The sequence below is a fragment of the Bos taurus genome, chromosome 5, assembly GCF_002263795.3.
Source record: "Bos taurus isolate L1 Dominette 01449 registration number 42190680 breed Hereford chromosome 5, ARS-UCD2.0, whole genome shotgun sequence".
In the NCBI taxonomy this organism is placed as follows: domain Eukaryota; kingdom Metazoa; phylum Chordata; class Mammalia; order Artiodactyla; family Bovidae; genus Bos; species Bos taurus.
In genome coordinates this window covers 38578605-38601462 of record NC_037332.1, presented here as the reverse complement: position 1 = coordinate 38601462, position 22858 = coordinate 38578605, and the positions used below count along the sequence as shown (strand labels likewise).

Sequence of the window (22858 nt, the reverse complement as noted above, 5' to 3'; positions counted from 1 at the left end):
GGAAAAAAGGCCATGCAGCAACAAAGACCCAGCACAGACACAAATAAACAAATTTTTTTTTAAAAGCTCTTCATGTTGGGACGTCCCTAGTGATCCAATGATTAGGACTCCATGCTTCCACTGCAGCATAAGACACAGGTTCAATCCCTGGTTGAGGAACTAAGATCCTGCAACAGCTCATGGCTAAAATACAACAAATTGCCTAATTAAACATAGTGAATTGAACTCACATATTTACCTTTGTGTCTTCACTAAATTCCACCAAAATGATAGCAAAACAGAAGCATACATCCACACGGGCAAAGAAAACAAAAGACAGGAGATGAGAGCAGCAACGAAAAATTGAAAGCTGAAAAGTAAAGGGATGAGGAGTTGCTGACCATTTTCTTTGCTGAAATGTAAGCAGCAAATGGGCTTCCCTAGTGGTTTCAGCAGCAAAGAATTCACCAGCAATGCACGATACACAGGTTTGATCCCTGGGTTGGGAAGATTCCCTAGAGAAGGGCATGGCAACCCACTCCAGTATTCTTGCCTGGAGAATCCCATGGACAGATGAGCCTGGCGGGTCACAAAGTCAGACACGACTGAAGCAACTTAGCACACAGCACAAGCAGGAAATGGGGAAAGCAGAGTCCTGGAGAAATATCAGCAACTGGAGTACAAGTTTCTACTGAACGTAGGGGCACTGGTGACCTCAACAAATGAGAGCTAGCTGCAGCTGCTAGACAGCCCCGCCAACCTCACCCAACCCTGTACCTCTGTACAGTGAGTACCATTCCTCCACAGAGACTGGAGTTTAACTGGCTAGAGTTTGAATTTTTTAAAAAAAATAAAAATCTCTGACTTTGAATACATTAGCCTCAACTGACGTTACCAAAAAAAAAAGAGGGGGAGGTAAATTAAATGATAGCTAACAGCCCCCTTCCCCTCCTTAGTTCTCATAATTGAATGCAGGCTCAAACCACATAAACTTGGTCTCCTTTCTGAGGCATCTGAGCAGCCCAAGAAAAAGACCTATAGTTACTGAGAGAATCAAGAGTTCCCAATAAAACACCACAGATTATCCTATAGTAAAGCCCATCAGATAATAAATCCCACCCACACAGAGCTTCCACTCAGCTCTTAGGCACTTTAATATTAACTACAATCACCAGACATCCAACATTAGAGGCAGACCAAAACAAAGAATAGAAAGAAACTCTGTGATTGGAATAATGCAAAATCATTAACATCCTTGGGGAGAAAAAAGAAAAGAGTGCATTTTTAAAATGAGTACAAGATGCTATGAAAGAAAACACCAGAAATTTAAAATATAAAAACAAATCCAGAGATGAGTAGGAGAGAGGTGGGCACACGTGCTAAGTCGCTTCAGTTGTGTCTGACTGCAACCCTATGAACTATGGGCCGCCAGGAGGGCCCCAGGGAGAAGGCAGCGATCCACCTCTCTCCGCACTCTGCAACAAGCACCACTGCAAGGGTGACAGTTGGCAGAGCGGGTACCTTTCACCACCACACACATGCTAACAGCAGCCTCATGACAAATCCAGTGCAAAGTCAAAGAACTGGCTTTAGATGGGAGGTATAAGGCAATGGCATCCCACTCCAGTACTCTTGCCTGGAAAATCCCATGGACGGAGGAGCCTGGGGTCGCTGAGGTTCGGACACGACTGAGCTATTTCACTTTCACTTTTCACTTTCATGCATTGGAGAAGGAAATGGCAACCCACTCCAGTGTTCTTGCCTGGAGAATCCCAGGGACTGGGGAGCCTGGTGGGCTGCTGTCTATGGGGTCGCACAGAGTCGGACATGACTGAAGTGACTTAGCAGCAGCAGCATAGTAACATACGAAAGCCAGAATCTACCGGAGCAGATTCAGGTTTATACAGATTTGAGATTAATATGTGTGCATGAATAATCAATGATCCAAAAAGTGGACCAGAAGAGTATGTGAATCATATGACCTCACACTGTCACCTGAAGTTCTGTGCAGTAGACACCACAACCTTGCTAGCACTGAGCTTCCTCTCATTATCTCAGACATACACACTTTAATTAGACTAAAATTTTTTCACCTCTTCTGGTTTAACTTCCCTCACTATCCATGAAGGTATACATTTTGGGGAAATAGAATTTTATTTATTGTCTTTAAAAATAAAATGGCCAGAGTTCAAACTCATACCAATTTACAAAACACCTCCAAAGTTTTATAAAACATCTCTCAATTAAAATATATTGAGCAAATCTGTGTCTACCATATATAGTCATGGTGACAGACACTACTTGAAAAAAGAAATGACTTTTGCCTCCAGAGTTTACACTCTGGTAGAGCTGTATTGTCCAATACGTTAATCATGAGCCACAAGTGGCCACTTGAAACGTGACAAAGCTGAAGTGAGATGTGCTGTATGTGATAAGCACATGCTTATTAGTACACTATGGAAAAAATACGATCTCACTGAATATTTTTATATTGACTACATGCCCAGATGATAAAATTTTGGATACACTTAAGCAAAATGTATTATTAAAATTAGTAGCAAGTGCTTTTTACTGCTTTTCATGTGGCTACTAGAAAACTTAATTATATACATGCTTGTATTATATTTTTCAGACAACACTGTTCCAACAGATTAAAAACCTCTTTTAACCTGTTAAGTGACCCTATTAAAATATTTTAAATGCTAAAGAACAGTAGACAAAGCATAAGTAAAATTGATGGTCAAATTTTGTTAATTTTCACAAATTTTTTAAAACTTTACTATTCAAAATGTCTTTTTAAGAAAGAATGGAAAGGTGTAAGAATAACCCCGAAGTAACAGCACTTAGACATGTCAGTCTCACAAAGATGTAACTATTACTTACTTTGATTATATTATCTATTGTATATTACAAATTATTTATTTTACAAAAACTTTCCACTTAATGCACTTAAATCACAACTAGAAAAATGGTAAAAGTAGTTAATGACTACTTCCCCTAACAAGTTAAAACTCATTACTTTTGGTTTCGTACTTCAGAAGTCCATAGGCTAATCTCTACTTAAGTACACTATTATTACATAGTATGTAGCTAAAGAATAGGGTGGGTCTAATGTATCAAGGCAAGATATTATAATGTATAATCTGAAACGAGGCAAGCTGTCAGACACTGGAGCAGCAAGCCCAGTGTGGGTGCCTCATGTGTAAACGTGTAGAGCAAGACAGGGAGGATACACTAAATCTTCTCAGGGGTGGCTTGTTAGGAGTCTTTTTTTTACTTCGTATACTTTTAATTCTTCTGTACTGTTTGAATTTTTTTCAAAAAGGACATTGTGTAACATAAATGATTTAAAACAAAAGATAGTTGATTTTAACTCTCTTGTAAGTACTCATCACCTCAGTATCTTTTAAAACCCTTATGCTTAAGCTATCATTTGTGACCAGAAAATCACAGTATAAATAATAAAATATGTAAAAACCTGAGAACTATTGGATCATAACATTACAGAGACCGATTAAAGCACAATTACACTCCGGCACAGGAAAAGTGCTCTTCTCTAGATCTGAAATTTGATCCTTTGGGAAGTTTTAAGAAATACTTGGGCCAGTAAAATCATGTAGGTCTGTTATCTACCCCTCTACCCCACAGACTTCTAACAGAACCCTGATGTTACTTCCTTTTCCCTTCCTGTGAGTAGCCATTTTTCAAGGGGAGGCTATGTTTAAGTTTGGGGCAAATCAAGATCTGAGCGAACCGTTCAAGTTTCATTCTCTTTGAAAAGTAATGGTTTTGGACACAGCCAGCCACTGCTATGGCTATGAGGGCAAATGAACGGGGACAGGTGGCACCTTCCTCTTATAAAAAGATGTATTTTTGCCTCTGGTTGTCATTTGGGACCCAGAATGCTGGCTGTCATTTGGGGACCATGGGGGGAAAACTAGCTCACATGGTGAGAACAGTAATGTAAAGACAGAAGGTACCTAGGTTTCCAATGACATTGTCCAGTTGCTGAATTAGTCAATCCAGGAACTGCCATCTGCCTGAACTTTTAGTTATCAAGTTTCCCAAGCCTAATGATTTCAAAATTACTTAAAAAAATTATTTAAATGGAAGATAATTACTTTAAAATACTGTGATGGTTTTTTGCCATACATCAACAGGTATTAGCCTTCTAGAATAATTCAGACACATCATTTGAAGAAATCAGACATTTATTGAGTATATGTTCATTTAATAACACCACAGAGTGAAAAAGATGATATGAACTCCCCCCAAGAGAACAAAGCAACTTGACATTATTCTCACATTATATCTGAATCTATAATCTTGCACTCACCTTCTCTTTAATAAATGTCAAGACACACAAACTACTTGGAGGAGGATATTCAATTTATCCTAAAATCATAATATTTTAAGGTAAAAAGTGGTTTAAGAGTAGTAATCGCTATGTATCACAGTATAGCAAAATGCCATCTTGCAGCTTTAGAATCATTACTACCCAAAATATTAACACATTTATGCAAATACTTGTGAAAAATGGAAACACCTTCCAGTTTCTGATTTCAGGAACAGGTGCAAACCACCATCTCCTTCACAGATCTTCTGTTACAACATCCATCAAAAGCCACTGGCCCAGCCCTCAGAAACTGACAGTGAATGTGGTGCACGTGTGTTCTGTTGACTTTGAAATGGATGACACAGTCCACAGCAAAGCTGCAAGACCTGAATTATTTTTGCATAACACCCCAATATTCCCTGAAGAAATTTTATACACAGATTGAAAACAGCTATTTTCCATCATAGTCAAAGTCCACTTATATCTTAAATGGAAGGTACACTGTTGGCTTCTCTTTAGTTTTTACAAGGACTTACTATGCTGTTATATATTTGAATATGCTTACAAATTCAGAAGGTATATGTAAACTACACATCATCAGAGGCTTCACATCAGTTCAGTTTGTATTAAAAAGTCTGACTAGACCTTCCAAATAGCATTCACAGCATTAGAAGTGAGAGATTTTCCTTCTTTTCTCCATATCTTTCCAAAGGCTTTCTTTTGTTTGATAACTGGAGTTATAGAAAAATCTTAAAAAGTAATCCCATTAGATATTTGGAATTATTGGTAGAAATGAGGTGACAATAGATATTTTCCATTTAGAAGTAAGTCTGACATTGATTTGTAATCAGTTTTAAATTGCCTAGTTCAACATGTTATTCCATGTTCTTCTCATAATTCTGTAATTGCTAGATATCTAAATTAACATCATATTCATTTTTAGTTAAAAAAAATTCTTGCACCACATTTTACACCTGCTTTAAGTTCATATAACTTAGTTTTAAAAATCTAGTTTCATGTTCAGTGAATCAAGAAACAACAAACATCAGGACAGTTAAGCCAGGCTTTAATAGGCAAAAAAGGGTTGCTTTGGCAATGTATAAAAGGATAACTGTTACAGTACTAATCATTATTTAATCTACTTTTATTAAAGATTAAAATGCAATAAGGCAATTGTTTTAAGACACTTGAAGTTACATTTAATAAACTGACAACTGTTCCTACACTGGCACACTGTGCGCCTACCTTTCCTGACACAGTGTGCCCCTACTTTCCTTCTCTGTTTACAAAATCAAAAAGTAAAAGAAAAAAATTAGTGGTCTTGCTAAATCGCTACAGATTAACACTAAGATGTTTACTCCTTACAATATAAACTTCTAAAAAAGAAGACACTGACTACCCTCTTTTAAGGTTTTCCCATTTAATGTACTCCCGTTGTCTCCTGTTCTCTTGAATCCCTTCCTAACACTCCACCTGGAAGTATACCTATTGAGGAATCAATGGATGTGATGTGTGGTTTAAACTGCCACTCAAGGCAGGGCAGTGGTTCCCAAACCTGGCCTCCTATCAGTATCATCTGAGAAAACCAGATAGATTCCTGGGCCCCCTTCAGATCTAATAAGGTTATGCCCTCCACTCTAACCTCCTGTATGATCTATGTGGTCAGTCCTGCATAATCCATTATCTGGGAGGACTAAAGGATGTCAAAAAAGAAGATATTTGTCATCCTGTTTCCACAGGTCTTAGGTCACAAACTGGGATCCAATATATAAAAAGAAGAAAAAAAACTACAATGTAGAATCATAGCACTAAATGATCAGTGAGCAGAGTAACTGGGGAAAGACTCTACTATCAACAAACCAAACAAACAAATTCAACAGAGGTAGCCTGGCTGCCCCTTCCATGAACGCCTGACCCCACAGGGCCATGAACTGAAACAGAGGAAGGCAAGCTGACGGCAGTACAGGCTAGGGGGCTGCCGCTTCAGAAGTGACTGTCCCCACACCACTTCCCTCCCTCTTGCCTTCCCTATTCCCCACTCTTAGCCACTCTTCTCTTTCTCTGCCTTTGGCCATTCTCACTCTTATTCCCTTCTACTTCCTCACTTTTCTCACTTCCTCTCTTTCCCTTCTTCCTCTAATCATTCATTTACATCATTCTTTTCTTTGCTTTCTCTTCCTTAAAAATTCTTCCTTACACAAGCTAAGCAAATTCACACTGGAGATACAATGCACGTCAGCAAACATTCAGTCTAAAACAGAATGATCTGTACAGGAGGCAACAGGGCAGCCCAGAACTTCAGCAGCAAGGCTGGAGGGGCATGAGGCAAGCCACGCAGCTAACCCATTCTCTGTTCTGGGTCTCACAGCTCCATGACTGCCGAGTCTTGTGAGGCGGGAAAGGCACGCTGATTGTTCGCAAACTTAGGGTACAGAGAAGGTGAATGATATGCCCTGGCCCCTAACCAAGAGGAGAATGTAGATCCAGTTCAGTTTGGTTTTCTTTCCTTTATACCAATAACATTTGACTTGAGGCAAAATCAGAGAGCAGTGAAGCAGTAAAACTGTTTCAGGCTCTGAAGTATCCAGAGATAACCAGGTTACTGTATATACATTATGAACTACTCTTCCCAGGGGGAAAAAACAAAATATGTATTTTCTTAAAATGTAAATCACAATATATATTTTCTAAAGGTTTTTTCCTCTAATATGGCAACTTCATATAAATGAAGGTTGACTACATTATAAAGTCATTTCACTTTGGTAACACTGTAGCCCAGAGATAATTCTGAGGTCAAATTTTTTCTAAGACATAGACTCAAAGAATATATAATTCAAATACACTGCATAGATATACTGTCTTAAGGAAAGAAATATAAAACATTCTCTAAGCTGCTCTTGAATTTAACCTCACTAATGCTGAGAAACTGTATTTCTTGAAACTTCTCAAGGAAAAAGTTTATCTAAAGATAAATTCAGAAAATTCATTTTAATATTGTTAAGGACTTTCTGTGATATCCTAAATTTTAGGTAAAAACAGTCCCTCAGTGGAGAGTTTTCACCATAACCCAATTTATGGTAAAATGCTAAAATTAGGTCAGGACTGAATAAACCAAGTGAAGAACCTTCCAACTGACCCCACAATGGAGAGTGTGTGATGGTATAAATAAGGCACAACATGTGTGAGACCACAGCACACAGTCCAGTTAAACTATGACACACTCTACCCAGTCTCAATCATACTAGAGCCCATGGGGCTAAGAGTCTGTTCACTGAGAAAATTAAACCTAAGAAACCTAATAATATAAATTCATATTTTGTAAATAACCCCAAGTACTTCCACTAACATTTCAGAATCACATTTATAATCCACCAACTGTGCTGAGAACTGTGGTCCTAACTTCAACCTTCAAGTTGGCAGAATGATTTCCAGTGGTTCCCAAACTAAATGACACCGAAATCATCTGAGGTGCTTGTTAAAAATAGAATTATAAGGTGACTTATTTTTGCACTCTTATCATAAGGGAAATGTGCCTTTGATATTAACTGAAGCCAAAGGGGGTACAATGTCATTGCAGTTAGCAAAGTGTTTATACAGGTGAAATAACATGATGACTGGCATTTTCTTTAAGATACATCAGCAAAGGAAAAAGGGACAGATAACACAAATGTGGTAAAACACTGACGTGTTCAATCTGGACAAGGAGTCCCACACTGTACTGTTCTCTCCACTTCTGTGTAATGTGCAGATCCATCTGGATATGGCATACCAGGGTCATCTAAGGTGAAGCCCAGGCCATTCTCATCAAGGTCCCCACAAGAGCCTAATATGCCAGGCAGCCAAGGGGCTCCTCCGGGGCTATTAAAAATGATCCTATCTGCTCCAAACTTTGAAATTCTAGGGATCCTATTTTTTATTTAGCCAATTCAGTCTGAACAATCAACAAGTTCATGAGTGCTCATGTTCACTGTGGCATTCCCTAAATGCTTCTGTCCCATGAGAGCCAGGCTGGTTGTCAAATTCGGATTCGTCTTTCTTACACCTTCCTTTCTCAATCTGTCCCTGACTGAACTGCGCCAGAGGCCAGATCTTCTCTCACATCCCCACAGAGGGCACTGTGTCTTCATAAAGCCAGTCACCACTATTTTAGGTACTTCATAAACGACCAGAGAGTGGCAGTTTTCCTTCATGATTTTCTCTTCTCTATTTAAGTATTAAAATATCAAAAGGAGAAAAAGAAGTTAACCTCATAGTACTTGGTAAAGAGACATGTGCCCCAGCACAGTACATGCCAAGTACTCAGAATCTATAGTTATATCAGTTAAAGGTCAAAAACACTAAGAAAAGTAATATTTTTCTTACTGTTAAGATAAAAAACATAGCTGTCTCAAGTGACATTCAAAAAAAAGGAGGACATGCACATTAACCAAATCAAAACTGTTTTTTCTACAGTTAGATGTGACAATCTTAAGCCAAATCATCCATGAAAGTTTTCTAATGTACTTAAGGTTGTATACGTATATTTGCTTCTTCAAAGATATTTTGCAAAGCCACTTTGAGGTAGAAGGGAAGAGGTTTCAATGGACCGCTTTTTCCTGCTCCACTGTAACCGTAATTGATCACTGCTCACAGAAGACATAGCTTCCGTATTTTGGTCCACCACATTTTCCACCATCACGTAAGTATGCTTGTTAGGTTCTCACTTTATTATCTGCCTATTTATTGCTTCCAGAATGCCCAGTAAAGCTGAAATTTTTCATTTAAAGTGATAGAAAAATTTTCCTAAAATACTTGCTTAATCATCTTAGATTTGACTTTTGGCAAGACAGTTAAGCACATAGAAATGAAAACACTACATTTCACAAATACACACAAAAAAAAATCCAAACTTTCACTGTTTTTCTTATAGAGCTCAGTCGTAAATGTGCAGCTTACATATAAACTAAAAACACTTTTAAACATGATTGTCACAAAAATATTTTAAACAGAGATGAAATGTATGAAGGCACACACAGATTGTCGATAGTGACATCAGTTACATCACATTTCTTTAGAAACAGAACCTTTCCTGTTTCTGTAAACAACTTTTTTTTTCTCACACATTTAAAGTGAGGTTAGTGCTGACATAAGATTATTGCTATACTCACAGTTTGAGTGTTTCCACTGTGTATGAGGTACATTTTCTCCATCCATACATCCCTACTACTCTTACCTACTTGAGAGTTAAGAGTCAACCCAAGTCTGTAGGCTATATCCATTCAATAAGATTTTTGTCAATACTGGAATGATACCAGATAACATTATAAAACATCAGAGATCAAAAATATCTTCTTGTTGAGGTCCAAGACTTCAACTTGTTCTTCATTACATGAAAATACAGCTCATTTAACTTCTTCAGGAAAAAAATTATACTGAAGATGAGTAATTTCTTCCTGAAAACTTCATCTAAGACTATTCCTTCACAATAGTCTCTGATATTTTGTTGTTTTAATTCATTTGATTTAGCAGTCACCACGAATCACCTTTCTTTTGGCGGTCTGTCGTAACGGTCTTGTATGCTTTTTGTCAGCTGTTTGATAAATATTTTGTAAATTTTTCCACAGTATGTATGCACTGTCTTTTGTAGTTCCAGTTCTAATGGCTTTAATAAGGAATGGATACTGTCATCTTCAAAAGAACACTAGAGATAAAAAGACAAAGATATACATAAAAATTTAACTCTATTCCCAATAACTTCTTCAATCAACTTTGTATCAACAGTCTCCACTTTAAAGTCTCATAGAAAGCACGTGCCCAACAAATAATTTCAATGAATTAAATAGAAGACATCTCACAGGAGGAGGGAGGAGGCGGGGAACCCTGTGTCAAGGCAAGGACATGGTCAAGAGCAGAAAAGACCCAGAGATTCTCACAACTGTGAGAAGACAAGCAACCGGTCTGAAAGGGGCTGAGAAAGACTAATAAAAGCCAAAAAATCACTCCGGTAACACTGGTGAAGCTGGACTGGAAAGGAGTGAGATAAAGAGAGCACAGTTCAGGGCTTCCCAAAGACCCCTAGCTGCACAAGGATAAATGTGTGAGAACTGCTAACCACCACGCACTCTTGAGCGAAATTCACAGGGGCACGTGAGAAACTATTAAAACAGAAGATGCACCTGCTGAATGTTGTTTGGCCACTAACTCCAAAATGTACTTTCAGAATCCTTTTTCACTACAAAATGTATTCATATCTCAAGAAATATATTTTGGAAAACAATGCAGTAGTAGTAGTAAGTGGGAAAAAAGCTGAGATCTTAGTATTTTCGGCCATGTACCTTTTTGTTATTTGCAACCACAATTAGAAAGACTTATGAGGCTTGAAAATATCTTACAGGAAATTTTGAAGTCAGTAAAAAATGGAAGACTCTAAAGGAAATTCAGAACCTGAAATCTAGGAGGACTGCAAATGACCTGAGGTTTACTACTCTGCCACAGAGGGAGAGGAAATGGAAGCACCACTTGAATCACAATTAGTGAGTCTGTAGGAAGCTGCAGCCTCTCTACGGAGAACAGGCTGAACTTCAATGCTCATTCAGAACACTGTTGTGATAGGGCTGCACAGAGATCCTACACCCTGGTGCCTCTATGCAAGAAAACTAGGATCATTATGCATGAAACCTTCCCTCTTGGGTAATTTTTTCAAACCTAATCCCATATACCGAAGATAAATATCTTCAGGTATTTTTAAAAATAATAATAAAAAAAAAGGCAGAGGGGAGAAGAGGCTTAACTAGGAAGAAATTTAATGAAAATAATAACAGCCAGCACTCTGGAATCTGGGAGAAACTGCTGAAAGCTGGACTGGTTAAAAAGAAAGCACTTCCTACACACCAGGCATCAGGCTAACAGCTTTATATGTAGTAATGCATTTAAGCCTCACACTGACTTTATGAAACATGACAATTTACAATGAAGCAACTAAGGTAGGGAGAGAGAATTTTTCCACTTACAAAGCTCTAAGTGGCTAAGCCAGGATTCCACCTGCAAAGAGCTTTACAACCACACAGCACTGTTTACGCAAAAAAGCAAATGAAATTGTGCCAAGTGAGTTTCAAAAACTCTGCTGAAAAGATGAAGCTCAGTTAACAGTGGGCAACTGTTGTGTGTTGTATATAGATATGTCTACATTCCTCTGGGGTTAAAAGGAGCAGCCATGCTGAAGAAGGTAACCTTCCTCAAGGTGTAACACCTGTATGAAGTGACACTGTATGGTAACATTTCACTGTGTACAAAAACATCCTAGACAACTGTGGCTGAGAAGCGAGTAATAGGGAAGTAATAGGGAATTTGGGAAGACCAAACTGGTCTTTTTCCTACTCTACAATGACTAAAAATGAAAATGTTACAAAGGTGTTTTAAAAGTTAATTCCTGGGAATACTTGAGATTCAGTTCATTTCCTTGTGATTTTAAATCCCAGTGTTTGTGGTTAAAATTTTTTTTCTTCACTGGGGAGGTCTTTTGATGAATATTTTCCTGAAATAAAAACAGTGCCCCATGGATTACAGCTCTTTTAGTCCACCATATACCACAAGAAGTTTGACCTTTAAAGAAGGTGCTGCTACTGCTGCTGCTGCTGAGTCACTTCAGTCGTGTCCGACTCTCTGCAACCCCACAGACGGCAGCCCACCAGGCTCCCCCATCCCTGAGATTCTCCAGGCAAGAACACTGGAGTGGGTTGCCATTTCCTTCTCCAATGCATGAAAGTGAAAAGTGAAAGTGAAGGCGCTCAGTCTTGTCCAACTCTTAGTGACCCCAAGCACCACAGCCTACCAGGCTCCTCCGTCCATGGGATTTTCCAGGCAAGAGTGCTGGAGTTGGCTGCCATCGCCTTCTCCAAAAGAAGAAGGTGAGAAACCCCCAAATGCCCACCTGTACATACACAGCCAGCAGTCATGCCCTCCGCCAGGCAGACTCCACAAACACCCAGGGCTGTGCACCCACATTGCATCCAGAGGCTCACCTGCCCAGAGGCTACAGTGCCCTCACCTGACTGCAAGCCTCCTCCTCCCCTACTGTGTGCTACCCAGACTTGTCCACACCTTTCCTGGCTGCCTGGTACTCGTCCTTCCAGCTCAGTCCAATGTCAGCTCCTCCGAGAAACTCTCCTCACACAGATAATCACTCCCTCTTCACTGGCACTGTGCCCAGCACACAAACTTTTAGGAAGGTCATGTTTTATATATAAGAATGTCAGCTGAAAGCAGAGAGTAAACAGTGATGCTATGATGCCCACAATGAGATACTTCAAAGCATTTTCAAAAAACAGAACATGTTTTAAAAATACAGGTACAATGGCAGGCAGTTCAAGCCTTCAGATGCCAAGTGCCAGCTACATATAAGAAAATTGTGCAGGAGAGGATGTCAAGTCCCCTGCATCTCTGCAAATCTACTGCATCTCATGCAGATACAAGAAGGGTGTGAGGTAAATCAAAGTTAACAGAGAAACACCACAAAATCCAATAATTCAAATGAAATACAGGAAGCAAAAAATACTTAACAGAGCAATAAAATGTTTTATTCCCACTGTGAATCTGCACTTTTTAATCTTAGTATTTGTATTCACTCAACAACTAATATTTAACAATTATGTATGGACTGTAAAACCTGATTTGCTGGCAGACATAGCCATGCATTCACATTTTACAGATGGTTCACATCCTTATGGTTCATAGCATTCAATGGCTATGACTAAGCTTCTCTCTGAAACTTGCATAAATACCTCTGTCTGAACAGTAATTCTTTTAAAAATTATACTTTCCATTGAATAATAGATAAGAGAAGATAAAAACACTAACCAAGCACCAAAAAGACTGATTAACTTCATTAAGTTGAAAACTGGGTAGATACGGCTAATTAATACAAACCGAAAACAACCACTAGTCATTAATTACTTCAGTGTTTGAAACAGTTTTTAAAATAAGATTTATTTCTTAAAAATCAAGTGTAATTAATCAGCTTAAAACAAATACTCAGCTTTTTTTTTAAGTATATACTTATAAGAGATCAAAGAAAAGATCAAATAAAACTAGTAAGATTTAATTCCTTAATAATGGATTTTTTTAAAATGCTCGGGGGCAACAAAGAAATCACATTTTTATAGGAGTGCATTTCTTTTCTACCCTGCAAAGTCTCAGAACTCCAAAAGTACCTCTTGTTATTTTTATCACCTCTTGACAAGCCATAATAAAGCATTATTAAAACATAATATTGATTCTGAAGGCATACAAGGTCAGCTACATGAAAATGAACATCAACACTAAATTTTATAATTCTTCAGTGAGTGTAGCTGTATCATGATAAACTGATTATTCAGAAACCCTATCTCTCAGGCTTATAGGATTAAGAAACTTAGAAAAACACTAAAACTGTAGCTTACAATGCTATCAGCACTTTCCCTACCACCAAGTGTGAGCAACACTCATTTCCAGGAGAAAACTTCAGCTCCCTGTACTGCAGATCATCACCTTACACAGCACACATCGTCACCACGTCTGGCCCAGTCCAGCCACTGCCTACTTCCACCCATCACCCCAGTTAAACAGCTCAACTCCTGACCTCCTCATGGGTTTTTCACCACCCACATGACTGAGTGACTTCACTTTCACTTTTCACTTTGACTCATTGGAGAAGGAAATGGCAACCCACTCCAGTGTTCTTGCCTGGAGAATCCCAGGGACGGGGGAGCCTGGTGGGCTGCCGTCTATGGGGTCGCACAGAGTCGGACACAACTGAAGCGATGCAGCAGCAGCAAGACCTTTTCTCAGGCAGTATTGGTTCTGCCTGCTCACCTGGCAAACTCTTAACTCATTCTTCAGGGTTCACTTCAAATGCCTCCTCATCAATGAAGCCTTCCCTGGCCCTTTGGGGCACAGCTGTTGCACTCTTCCACATCCTAAAACAGTCTGTGTCTCAGGAGATTAGAGTTCAGTATCTTTATTCTCATTCCTATTAATGAGACTGTACTAGCAAATACTGAGATCAGTCATTAGAAAATGCTTAGAGTCTCGCCAATAGGGGCATCAGCTCTTTTGATCCCCACACTTAGACCACACCAGCACTCCTGTTACTGGTATTTGTCTTCACAGCCATATATGATTAGACACAGTCCAGCAGCACAGTGAACATACCCGCTGAGAGATGAATGGTCACATATAACCTCTCCCCAGGTATCGGTGAATTAGCTGCATTGATAGTGCCTGATATACAGCTCATTAAGCAAAATCATAAATCCAACCCTTATTTGGTTTTGCCCCAAGTCTTGGTCCCCAACATACTCAGAGACCTGATTCATGCATCAGTCTACAGGCACGTGAAGTACAATCATCTCTCCCTGTCAATCCACCTCAGCTACATAAAAGTGGACTGTTAAGACCAAGGGGAAAAAGAGACAGAAACAGGTGTCTGGGGTGACAGGGCCAGAATAATTTTTTCCAAACTCAATATAAAGTTTAGTATTTAAAAAAGAAAACCTCATTTACAAAGGCAACAAAGAAAACAGAATAGACTTAAGATATGTTCAAAATCCACAGTATGAAGAGATCTATTCAACATTCCTGAAAGATACAAATCAAAGACAACCCTTGTTCCTAAAATGTCTCAACACCATCAAAACGTCAGCAGTCACTAAGTCAACATGTGAAGATGACACACTCCCAACAAAAAAACAACTTTTTGTTAAATGTGTTGGTATCTGTGTAAAAATAAAAATACACTGAGTAGGAAGACACTAAAAGGACAGGATGTGAACAGGGAATAGCCCTATCAGGTATTAAAATACAGCACAAGGACTTCATAGTGAAAACAGTGTGTTAGTGCACAAATGGACAGACCAGTGGAGAAGAGAAAATCCAGAAATCACAAATGGAACTTTCAGTTCAGTTCAGTCGCTCAGTCGTGTCCGACTCTTTGCCACCCCATGAGCAGCATGCCAGGCGTCCCTGTCCATCACCAACTCCCAGAGTTTACCCAAACTCACGTCCATCGAGTCAGTGATGCCAACCAGCCATCTCATCCTCTGTCGTCCCCTTCTCCTCCTGCCCTCAATCCCTCCCAGCATCAGGGTCTTTTCCAGAGAGTCAACACTTCGCATGAGGTGGCCAAACTACTGGAGTTTTAGCTTCAGCATCAGTCCTTCCAATGAACACCCAGGACTGATCTCCTTTAGGATAGACTGGTTTGATATCCTTGCAGTCCAAGGGACTCTCAAGAGTCTTCTCCAATACCACAGTTCAAAAGAATCAATTCTTTGGCGCTCAGCTTTCTTCACAGTCCAACTCTCACATCCATACATGACCACTGGAAAAATCATAGCCTTGACTAGATGGACCTTTGCTGGCAAAGTAATATCTGTGCTTTTTAATATGCTGTCTAGGTTGGTCATAACTTTCCTTCCAAGGAGTAAGCATCTTTTAATTTCATGACTGCACTCACCATCTGCAGTGATTTTGGAGACCAAAAAAATAAAGTCTGACACTGTTTCCACTGTTACCCCATCTATTTGACATGAAATCATGGGACCAGATGCCATGATCTTAGTTTTCTGAATGTTGAGCTTTAAAGCCAACTTTCTCACTCTCCTCTTTCACTTTGACCAAGAGGCTTTTTAGTTCCTCTTCACTTTCTGCCCGTAAGGGTGGTGTCATCCGCATATCTGAGGTTATTGATATTTCTCCCGGCAATCTTGATTCCAGCTTGTGCTTCTTCCAGCCCAGCGTTCCTCATGATGTACTCTGCATATAAGTTAAATAGGCAGGGTGACAATATACAGCCTTGACGGACTCCTTTTCCTATTTGGAACCAGTCTGTTGTTACATGTCCAGTTCTGAACTTTAGTACATGATAAAGTCAGTATCTCAAATCTTCAGGTTATAGATAACCTTTCAAATAAACATAATTGGGACAAGACGGCCACTTGGAAAAAGATCAAATCAGATCTATCCCTTACTCAAGAGTAAATTCCAAACCGAGCAGAAGACTAAACGTAGTAAGTGAAACAGTATACAGGTAAACCTTTCTGTAAACTGAGTATAGGTAGGGAAAGACTTTCTAACTATGACTTTTTTTTAAAGTTTTAAATTCGATTACACAAAAATTTTTAAAGAAACAACTCTGAACGACAAAAAATGCCATAAACAAAGTCAAACTGGGAGGAAATATTTACATCAGATATAACAGAAAAAGAACTAATATCTTTAATACACAAAGAACTTGCAGCAACTGCTGGGGAGGTGGGAAGTAAAGTATGAAAGTCTCACATGGTGATGATTGTACAACTCTGTAAATATGCTAAAAACCACCGAATAATTTACACTATGAGTGAAAAGGATGGCATATAAAATGTTAAAAATAAAGTCATTTTAAAAAATCAATAGAAGACTAAGAGATCTGAAAGAAAATTCACTCCAAAAAGATGTAAAAACAGCTGTTAGATATATAAAAAGATGTTCATCTCACTCACAAGAGAAAGTGAAATTTAAACTAAGATTCCATTTCTCACTTATGGAGCATGGCAAAAAATTTTCAAGGCTGACAATACACTCCTGTGCATAACAGGCTTCCTCATGAACTGTTGGCAGGAATGCAAATAATCCCTATGTAGGGGAAACAGGCAGTAACTTCAAATAAAATTATCTCATGTCCAGGAATTTATCCTAATTAATACATTGCTTTTTACTTCCTTCCTCCCTCCCTCCGTTATTTCTTTCCTTCTTTTCTATCTCTCTCTTATTCTCTCTTTGCCTCTCTCTCTTTATTGGCCCACCTTGCAGTTTGCAGAATCTTACTGCTGCCAAACAAGAGATCTGACCAGAGCCCTGGCAGGAAAAGCATGGAGTACTAACCACTGGTCCACCAGGGAATTCTGCTGCATTCTTATTCAAAATGTTGGAGAATACCAAAATGTTCAAACATAAGAGATTAGTTGAATAAACTCTAGTACATGCACCAAGTGGAGTATCATACAATTGTGTTAAAAAAGGTATGAGGAAGATATTTATAAATGTCCAAACTTACAGAATATTGTAAAACAAAAGGAAAGAACAAATAAAGATGAAGAATACCTTTCATGTAAGAAAAGGGGACTTACAAAACATACGTGTACCTACTCATCTGTATAGGAAGGACAAACCAGAAAATGAAATTGGTGACTGGGGCTGGGACTTGGGGTAGAAGGATGCGGAAGGAACAATTTCTGAGTAAGCCCTAATACAGCTTTGACTTTTTGAAGTACATTAATATTCCTCACATCAACCTGAACTTAGGACTTCCCTGGTGGTCCAGTGGTTAAGACTCTGCCTGCCAACGCAGGACACGGGTTCAATTCCTGGTCCTGGAAGATTTCACATGCCATGGGGCAACGAAGCCCAAGAGCCACAACTACGGAGGCCCCTGCTCTAGAGTCTGTGATCTGCAACAAGAGAAGCCACTCTAAGGGGAAGCCTACGCACTGAAACTAGAGAGCAGCCCCCACTCACTGCAGCCAGAGTAAGCCCTCGTGCAGCAACAAAGACCCAGCACAGCCAAAAAAGTAATTAAGCTCTTAAAAATTAAAGTTAAATCAACAAACATGAGGAAAAAAACTTGTAACTGAAAGCATATGGAAATATATGAATCCAACAGTATGTCAAATGAATAAATAAAGACATTGACACGAGGAGAAAAAAACTAACGCAAATCACGTCTGAACACAGTACAGAACGTACACCCTCATCTGGGGGTGGGGAGGCGGGAGGACTGTAAACAAACTGAACGCTTACATCCGGCTAGTTTTTCAAGGAGAGGAGTGGGGAAGAGTAGTACAAATGGAGCGTTGCTGAAATTATTTTAAATGTATTATAGCATTAAGCAACAGAGGAAAAGTTTTAGTTTGGAGCCGGGATTCTAACTGAAGAAAACAGAAACCAAGTAGAAGAGGAATGGAAGGAGCCTGGGAGAATGAAACTGGGCGCACTGGTGTGAGCACAGGACTGTGTGTGTGTGTGTGTGTGTGTTTGCATTTTTGTATTTCCCAGCTCTGCTGCTGAAAGGGCCTGGAAGGGAAGACACCTTTGCAGCAATAAGCATCAGAGTTCCTTAGAGAGACAGCTAATTTCAGGGCGAGGGCAGGGAAGGCATAATAAGATAAGCCTGGGATATTTTGCTTGTACCTCCTCTTTGAGAAGGCACTCAAAATAATGATGGGAATGTGTCACATAAGCACAAGAGATGGCCAAAAGGGGCACCCAATCGCCAAATCTGGCACAACTTCAGCATCAATATAAATAAAATTGAACACTGATTATAATTTGCTGAAAAGAATAGTATCAGTGAGCTCATACTGATAACGCACAGGTCAGTAAGTGGGCAAAAGGCGGTGCCCTTCCTTCCAGCAGGACACCAAGTGCCAGAGCTGTGAGGGGAGGGCGTGGTGGGCTTTATACTGAAGAACTGGAGCAAAGGATATGCAAACTCTCTGTAAACCAGGGAGTCTGTCCACAAAACACTTCAAAAAAAAAAGAGCTTACATTTCTCAGTGCTTCATAAATAGCTCTAAATGCTGGTTGCTTATCATCATGGTAAACACCTCTGTTCCCATGGAGAATAAAGATTCCTTCTTCTTCAGCTTCTTGGCAATTGCTTCCATATATGCAATGATCTGGTCGATAATTCCATTGGCAAGGAAAAACAAAAAGGCTTTCTATGCAAAGATAAAACAAAGAAGTAAACACACACTAATTCCACAGAATTAACGTTCTGCAAAGATTTTAAACTTAGTTTACTCTGTCTTAAACATAAAGAGTGATAACTTAATATAAGCCAAAATCAAATAAATGCATTTTTTTCAATTTTGACTAAATACTATGTTTTTCTTTTTTACAAAGAATAAAAGAAATTTTTTAAATTACCTGGATTGTGAAAAAATATGATATTCAACAGATCTTGATCACCCCATGTAATGTTCAGTTTGTATTTTTTAAGCAACGGCATCAGTATATCTCCCCATCGTAGTCGCACGGTGGTCATATCATTCTGTTGGTAAATACATTAACAAATTTCTCAGACTTCCAGGTTAAAAATGGCAGCATAATGACAGCTCCTCATTCTTCCCTTAGCCACTGTTACAGAGCAACAGATGTGCAAACTTCTTTTGTTACAAAACAGTGTGACCCTAACATAAACCTAAATGTGAGGAAGAACGAACAGCTCAACTGGACAGATAACAAAAGATATCTGAAGCTGTACAGAGCCATGATGAAACTAACAGAAGTCGGGAAGAAAAGGGAAAGAGAAAGGAGGTGGTGGTTCCAGTGATATGACTGTACCCTCATCTTAAAAAGCACAGTTTTAGTACCTATGTCTTTGTAATACAGCTGTTGAAGACTAAAGGTGTTAATATATAAATGAAAAGTACTAGAAGCAGTGGGGCTTCCCTGGTAGCTCAGACGACAAAGAATCTGCCTGCAATGCAGGAGACCAGGGTTCAATCCCTGAGTCAGGAAGATCCCTGAAGATGGGAATGTCTCCTCACTCCATTATTCTTGCCTGGAGAATTCCATGGACAGAGAAGCTTTGCAACCTATAGGCTATGGGGTCGCAAAGAGTCGGATACGCTACTGCTGCTGCTAAGTCACTTCAGTCGTGTCCGACTCTGTGTGACCCCATAGATGGCAGCCCACCAGGCTCCCCTTCCCTGGGATTCTCCAGGCAAGAACACTGGAGTGGGTTGCCATTTCCTTCCCCAAAGCATGAAAGTGAAAAGTGAAAGTGAAGTCGCTCAGTCGTGTCCGACCCTTAGCAACCCTATGGACTGCAGCCTACCAGGCTCCTCCATCCACGGGAGTTTCCAGGCAAGAGTACTGGAGTGGGTTGCCGTTTCTTCTCCGGGAGTCAGACATGACTGAGCGACTAACACACACACAGGAGCAGTACTTGGCACAGTGTTGGTTAGCTCTTATCACCATGATCACTATGATTCTTAGACTGATCTGCTAATCCTTTATAATTGGCATTTCAAAGAGACCACTTGAAACTGATAAATAAAAAATAGATACTGAATTTAATCAGATGCCTTTTCAGCCTCTATGGAATTACTCATAGCTCATTATTTTAAAACTCAAAGTCAGATACCTAAGGAAACAACAGAGTTGAAAGAGGGCTGGGGATCATTTGAATCTGGGGTGAAAAGGGGTGGAGTTAAACACTAAGTCTTTTATACAAATTTGACTCTTGGAAACTCTCCAGGTTTAAACTAAGTACTTTTCAAATTATAGTTTGCAACATGCTGATGAGTGAATTTTTCATATCCTCTGAGAGATTTAAGTACAGAAATTGAGAGTAAGATTTAGAAACTTTTATAGCAATTTAACAGAGTAATTTTATATCTATTTATTTTAACATTTTCCAAGTAATTTATATTATTTTTTACAAAACCATTGGCTCATGACAGATTGCAAACAATGTTTAAAAAAGCACTTTCCTTCTTCACTGATCCTATCTCCAGATAGTCTGAAAACAATTGTTACAAGCTATTCTGCTGTTGCTGTTACTGCTGCTACTAAGTCACTTCAGTCATGTCCCACTCTATGCAACCCCATAGACGGCAGCCCACCAGACTCCTCTGTCCCCCGGATTCTCTAGGCAAGAATACTGGAGTGGGTTGCCATTTCCTTCTCCAATGCGTGCAAGCATGCTGAGTCGCTTCAGTCGTGTCCGACTCTGTGCGACCCCATGGACAACAGTCCACCAGGCTCCTCTGTCTAAGGGATTCTCTAGGCAAAAATACTGATATATATAATAAACTCAATGGAGGTATAAGCAATCTATCCTTTGAGAAGGAAAAGTAAGAATTCCTAGGGGAAAAAACTAAATATTTAAATTAAATTTAATCTACTATAGTAACTGTATTACCTTATTTCTCAGGATGCAATAAATATAGTGACTATACACACATACACAAAATCTGGAAAATGACTGAAACAAATTTTACTTAAGGAAATAGTAAGAAAACAATTTATTTGAAAGGATAATTCTGCAATGAGTCATTGATCGTGTTAACTAAATGTTCTTAGGATCTGAAAAGGAAAATATGAGTTGATCAACAAGGACCAAGACCAGCAACACATTCAATAGATAGTACTGTTGGAATACCCCTTGTATCATGTCATGCTCAAGTCTTCACTACACTTTACTTATTTAAAAAAGAAGAAGAAAAATATACCTATTCAAAGAAACACATCTACTCAAAGAAAATAAAATCTTTATTATGCAAAGGAAAAGTCCTACCGGAAAAATATTGGACAAGAAGAAATAACACTAGTAGTACTTGTTGAGGATATAACCTAGAATATCCAAGACTAAAAAAGCCATGAAAAATGAGTTTAATAAAGAGGCATTATATACAAAAAGAGTTTAAGCCAACAGAAATAGAAAAACAGCAAACTAGAAAAAGTCAAAGGAAATGGACATACAGCCATTCACAAAGGAGGAAACAAAAACAGCTAAAAATTGTATGAAAAGATTTTCACCCACATAGGTGGTGTCGGAGAAGGCAATGGCACCCCATTCCAGTACTCTTGCCTGGAAAATCTCATGGATGGAGGAGCCTGGTAGGCTGCAGTCCATGGGGTTGATAAGAGTCAGACACAACTGAGCGACTTCACTTTCACTTTTCCTTTCATGCATTGGAGAAGGAAATGGCAACTCACTCCAGTGTTCTTGCCTGGAGAATCCCAGGGACGGAGGAGCCTGGTGGGCTGCCGTCTATGGAGTCACACAGAGTCGGACACGACTGAAGTGACTTAGCAGTAGCAGTAGCAGGTGGTGTAGTCAGGTAAGTAAAAATTAAAATACATGAGGTGTTTTTCAGCCATCAGTTCAGTTCAGTTGCTCAGTCGTGTCCAACTCTTTGCCACCCCATGGACTACAGCACGCCAGGCTTCCCTGTCCATCACCAAATCCCAGAGTTTACCCAAACTCATGTCCATTGAGTTGGTGATGCCATCCAACCATCTTATCCTCTGTCATCCCCTTCTCCTCCTGCCCTCAATTTTTCCCAGCATCAGGGTCTTTTCAAATAAGTCAGCTCTTTGCAATAGGTGGCCAAAGTACTGGAGTTTCAGCTTCAGCATCAGTCCTTTCAATGAATATTCAGGACTGATTTCCTTTAGGATGGACTGCTTGAATCTCTTTGCAGTCCAAGGGACTCTCAAGAGTCTTCTCCAACACCACAGTTCAAAAGCATCAATTCTTCGGCACTCAGCTTTCTTTATAGTCCAGCTCTCACACCCATACATGACTACTGGAAAAACCATAGCCTTGACTAGACAGACCTTTGTTGGCAAAGTAATGTCTCTACTTTTTAATATGCTGTGTAGGTCAGTTATAACTTTCCTTCCAAGGAGTAAGCGTCTTTTAATTTCATGGCTACAGTCACCAGCTCCAGTGATTTTGGAGCTCCCCAAAATAAAGTCAGCCACAGTTCCCACTGTTTCCCCATCTATTTGACATGAAGTCATGGGACCAGATGC

The 22858-nt window shown here is 39.4% G+C and overlaps 1 protein-coding gene across 2 annotated transcripts in view; it reads right to left on the bottom strand.

Annotated features, from left to right (window-relative positions):
- Positions 1-4172: 4172 nt before the first annotated feature.
- GXYLT1 (glucoside xylosyltransferase 1) overlaps positions 4173-22858 on the bottom strand; it is a 51740-nt gene continuing 33054 nt past the window's right edge. Inside the window, exons 5-7 of one of the 2 annotated variants that reach the window (XM_005206430.5) lie at positions 19238-19361; positions 18857-19029; positions 4173-9995 (exon numbers count right to left, since the gene is read on the bottom strand). In XM_005206430.5, coding sequence (XP_005206487.1) covers positions 9834-9995; positions 18857-19029; positions 19238-19361 — 459 coding nt within the window. In that variant the 3' untranslated portion in view covers positions 4173-9833. The remainder of the gene's footprint in view (positions 9996-18856; positions 19030-19237; positions 19362-22858) is intronic. The other variant, NM_001193167.1, reaches the window with a different exon arrangement.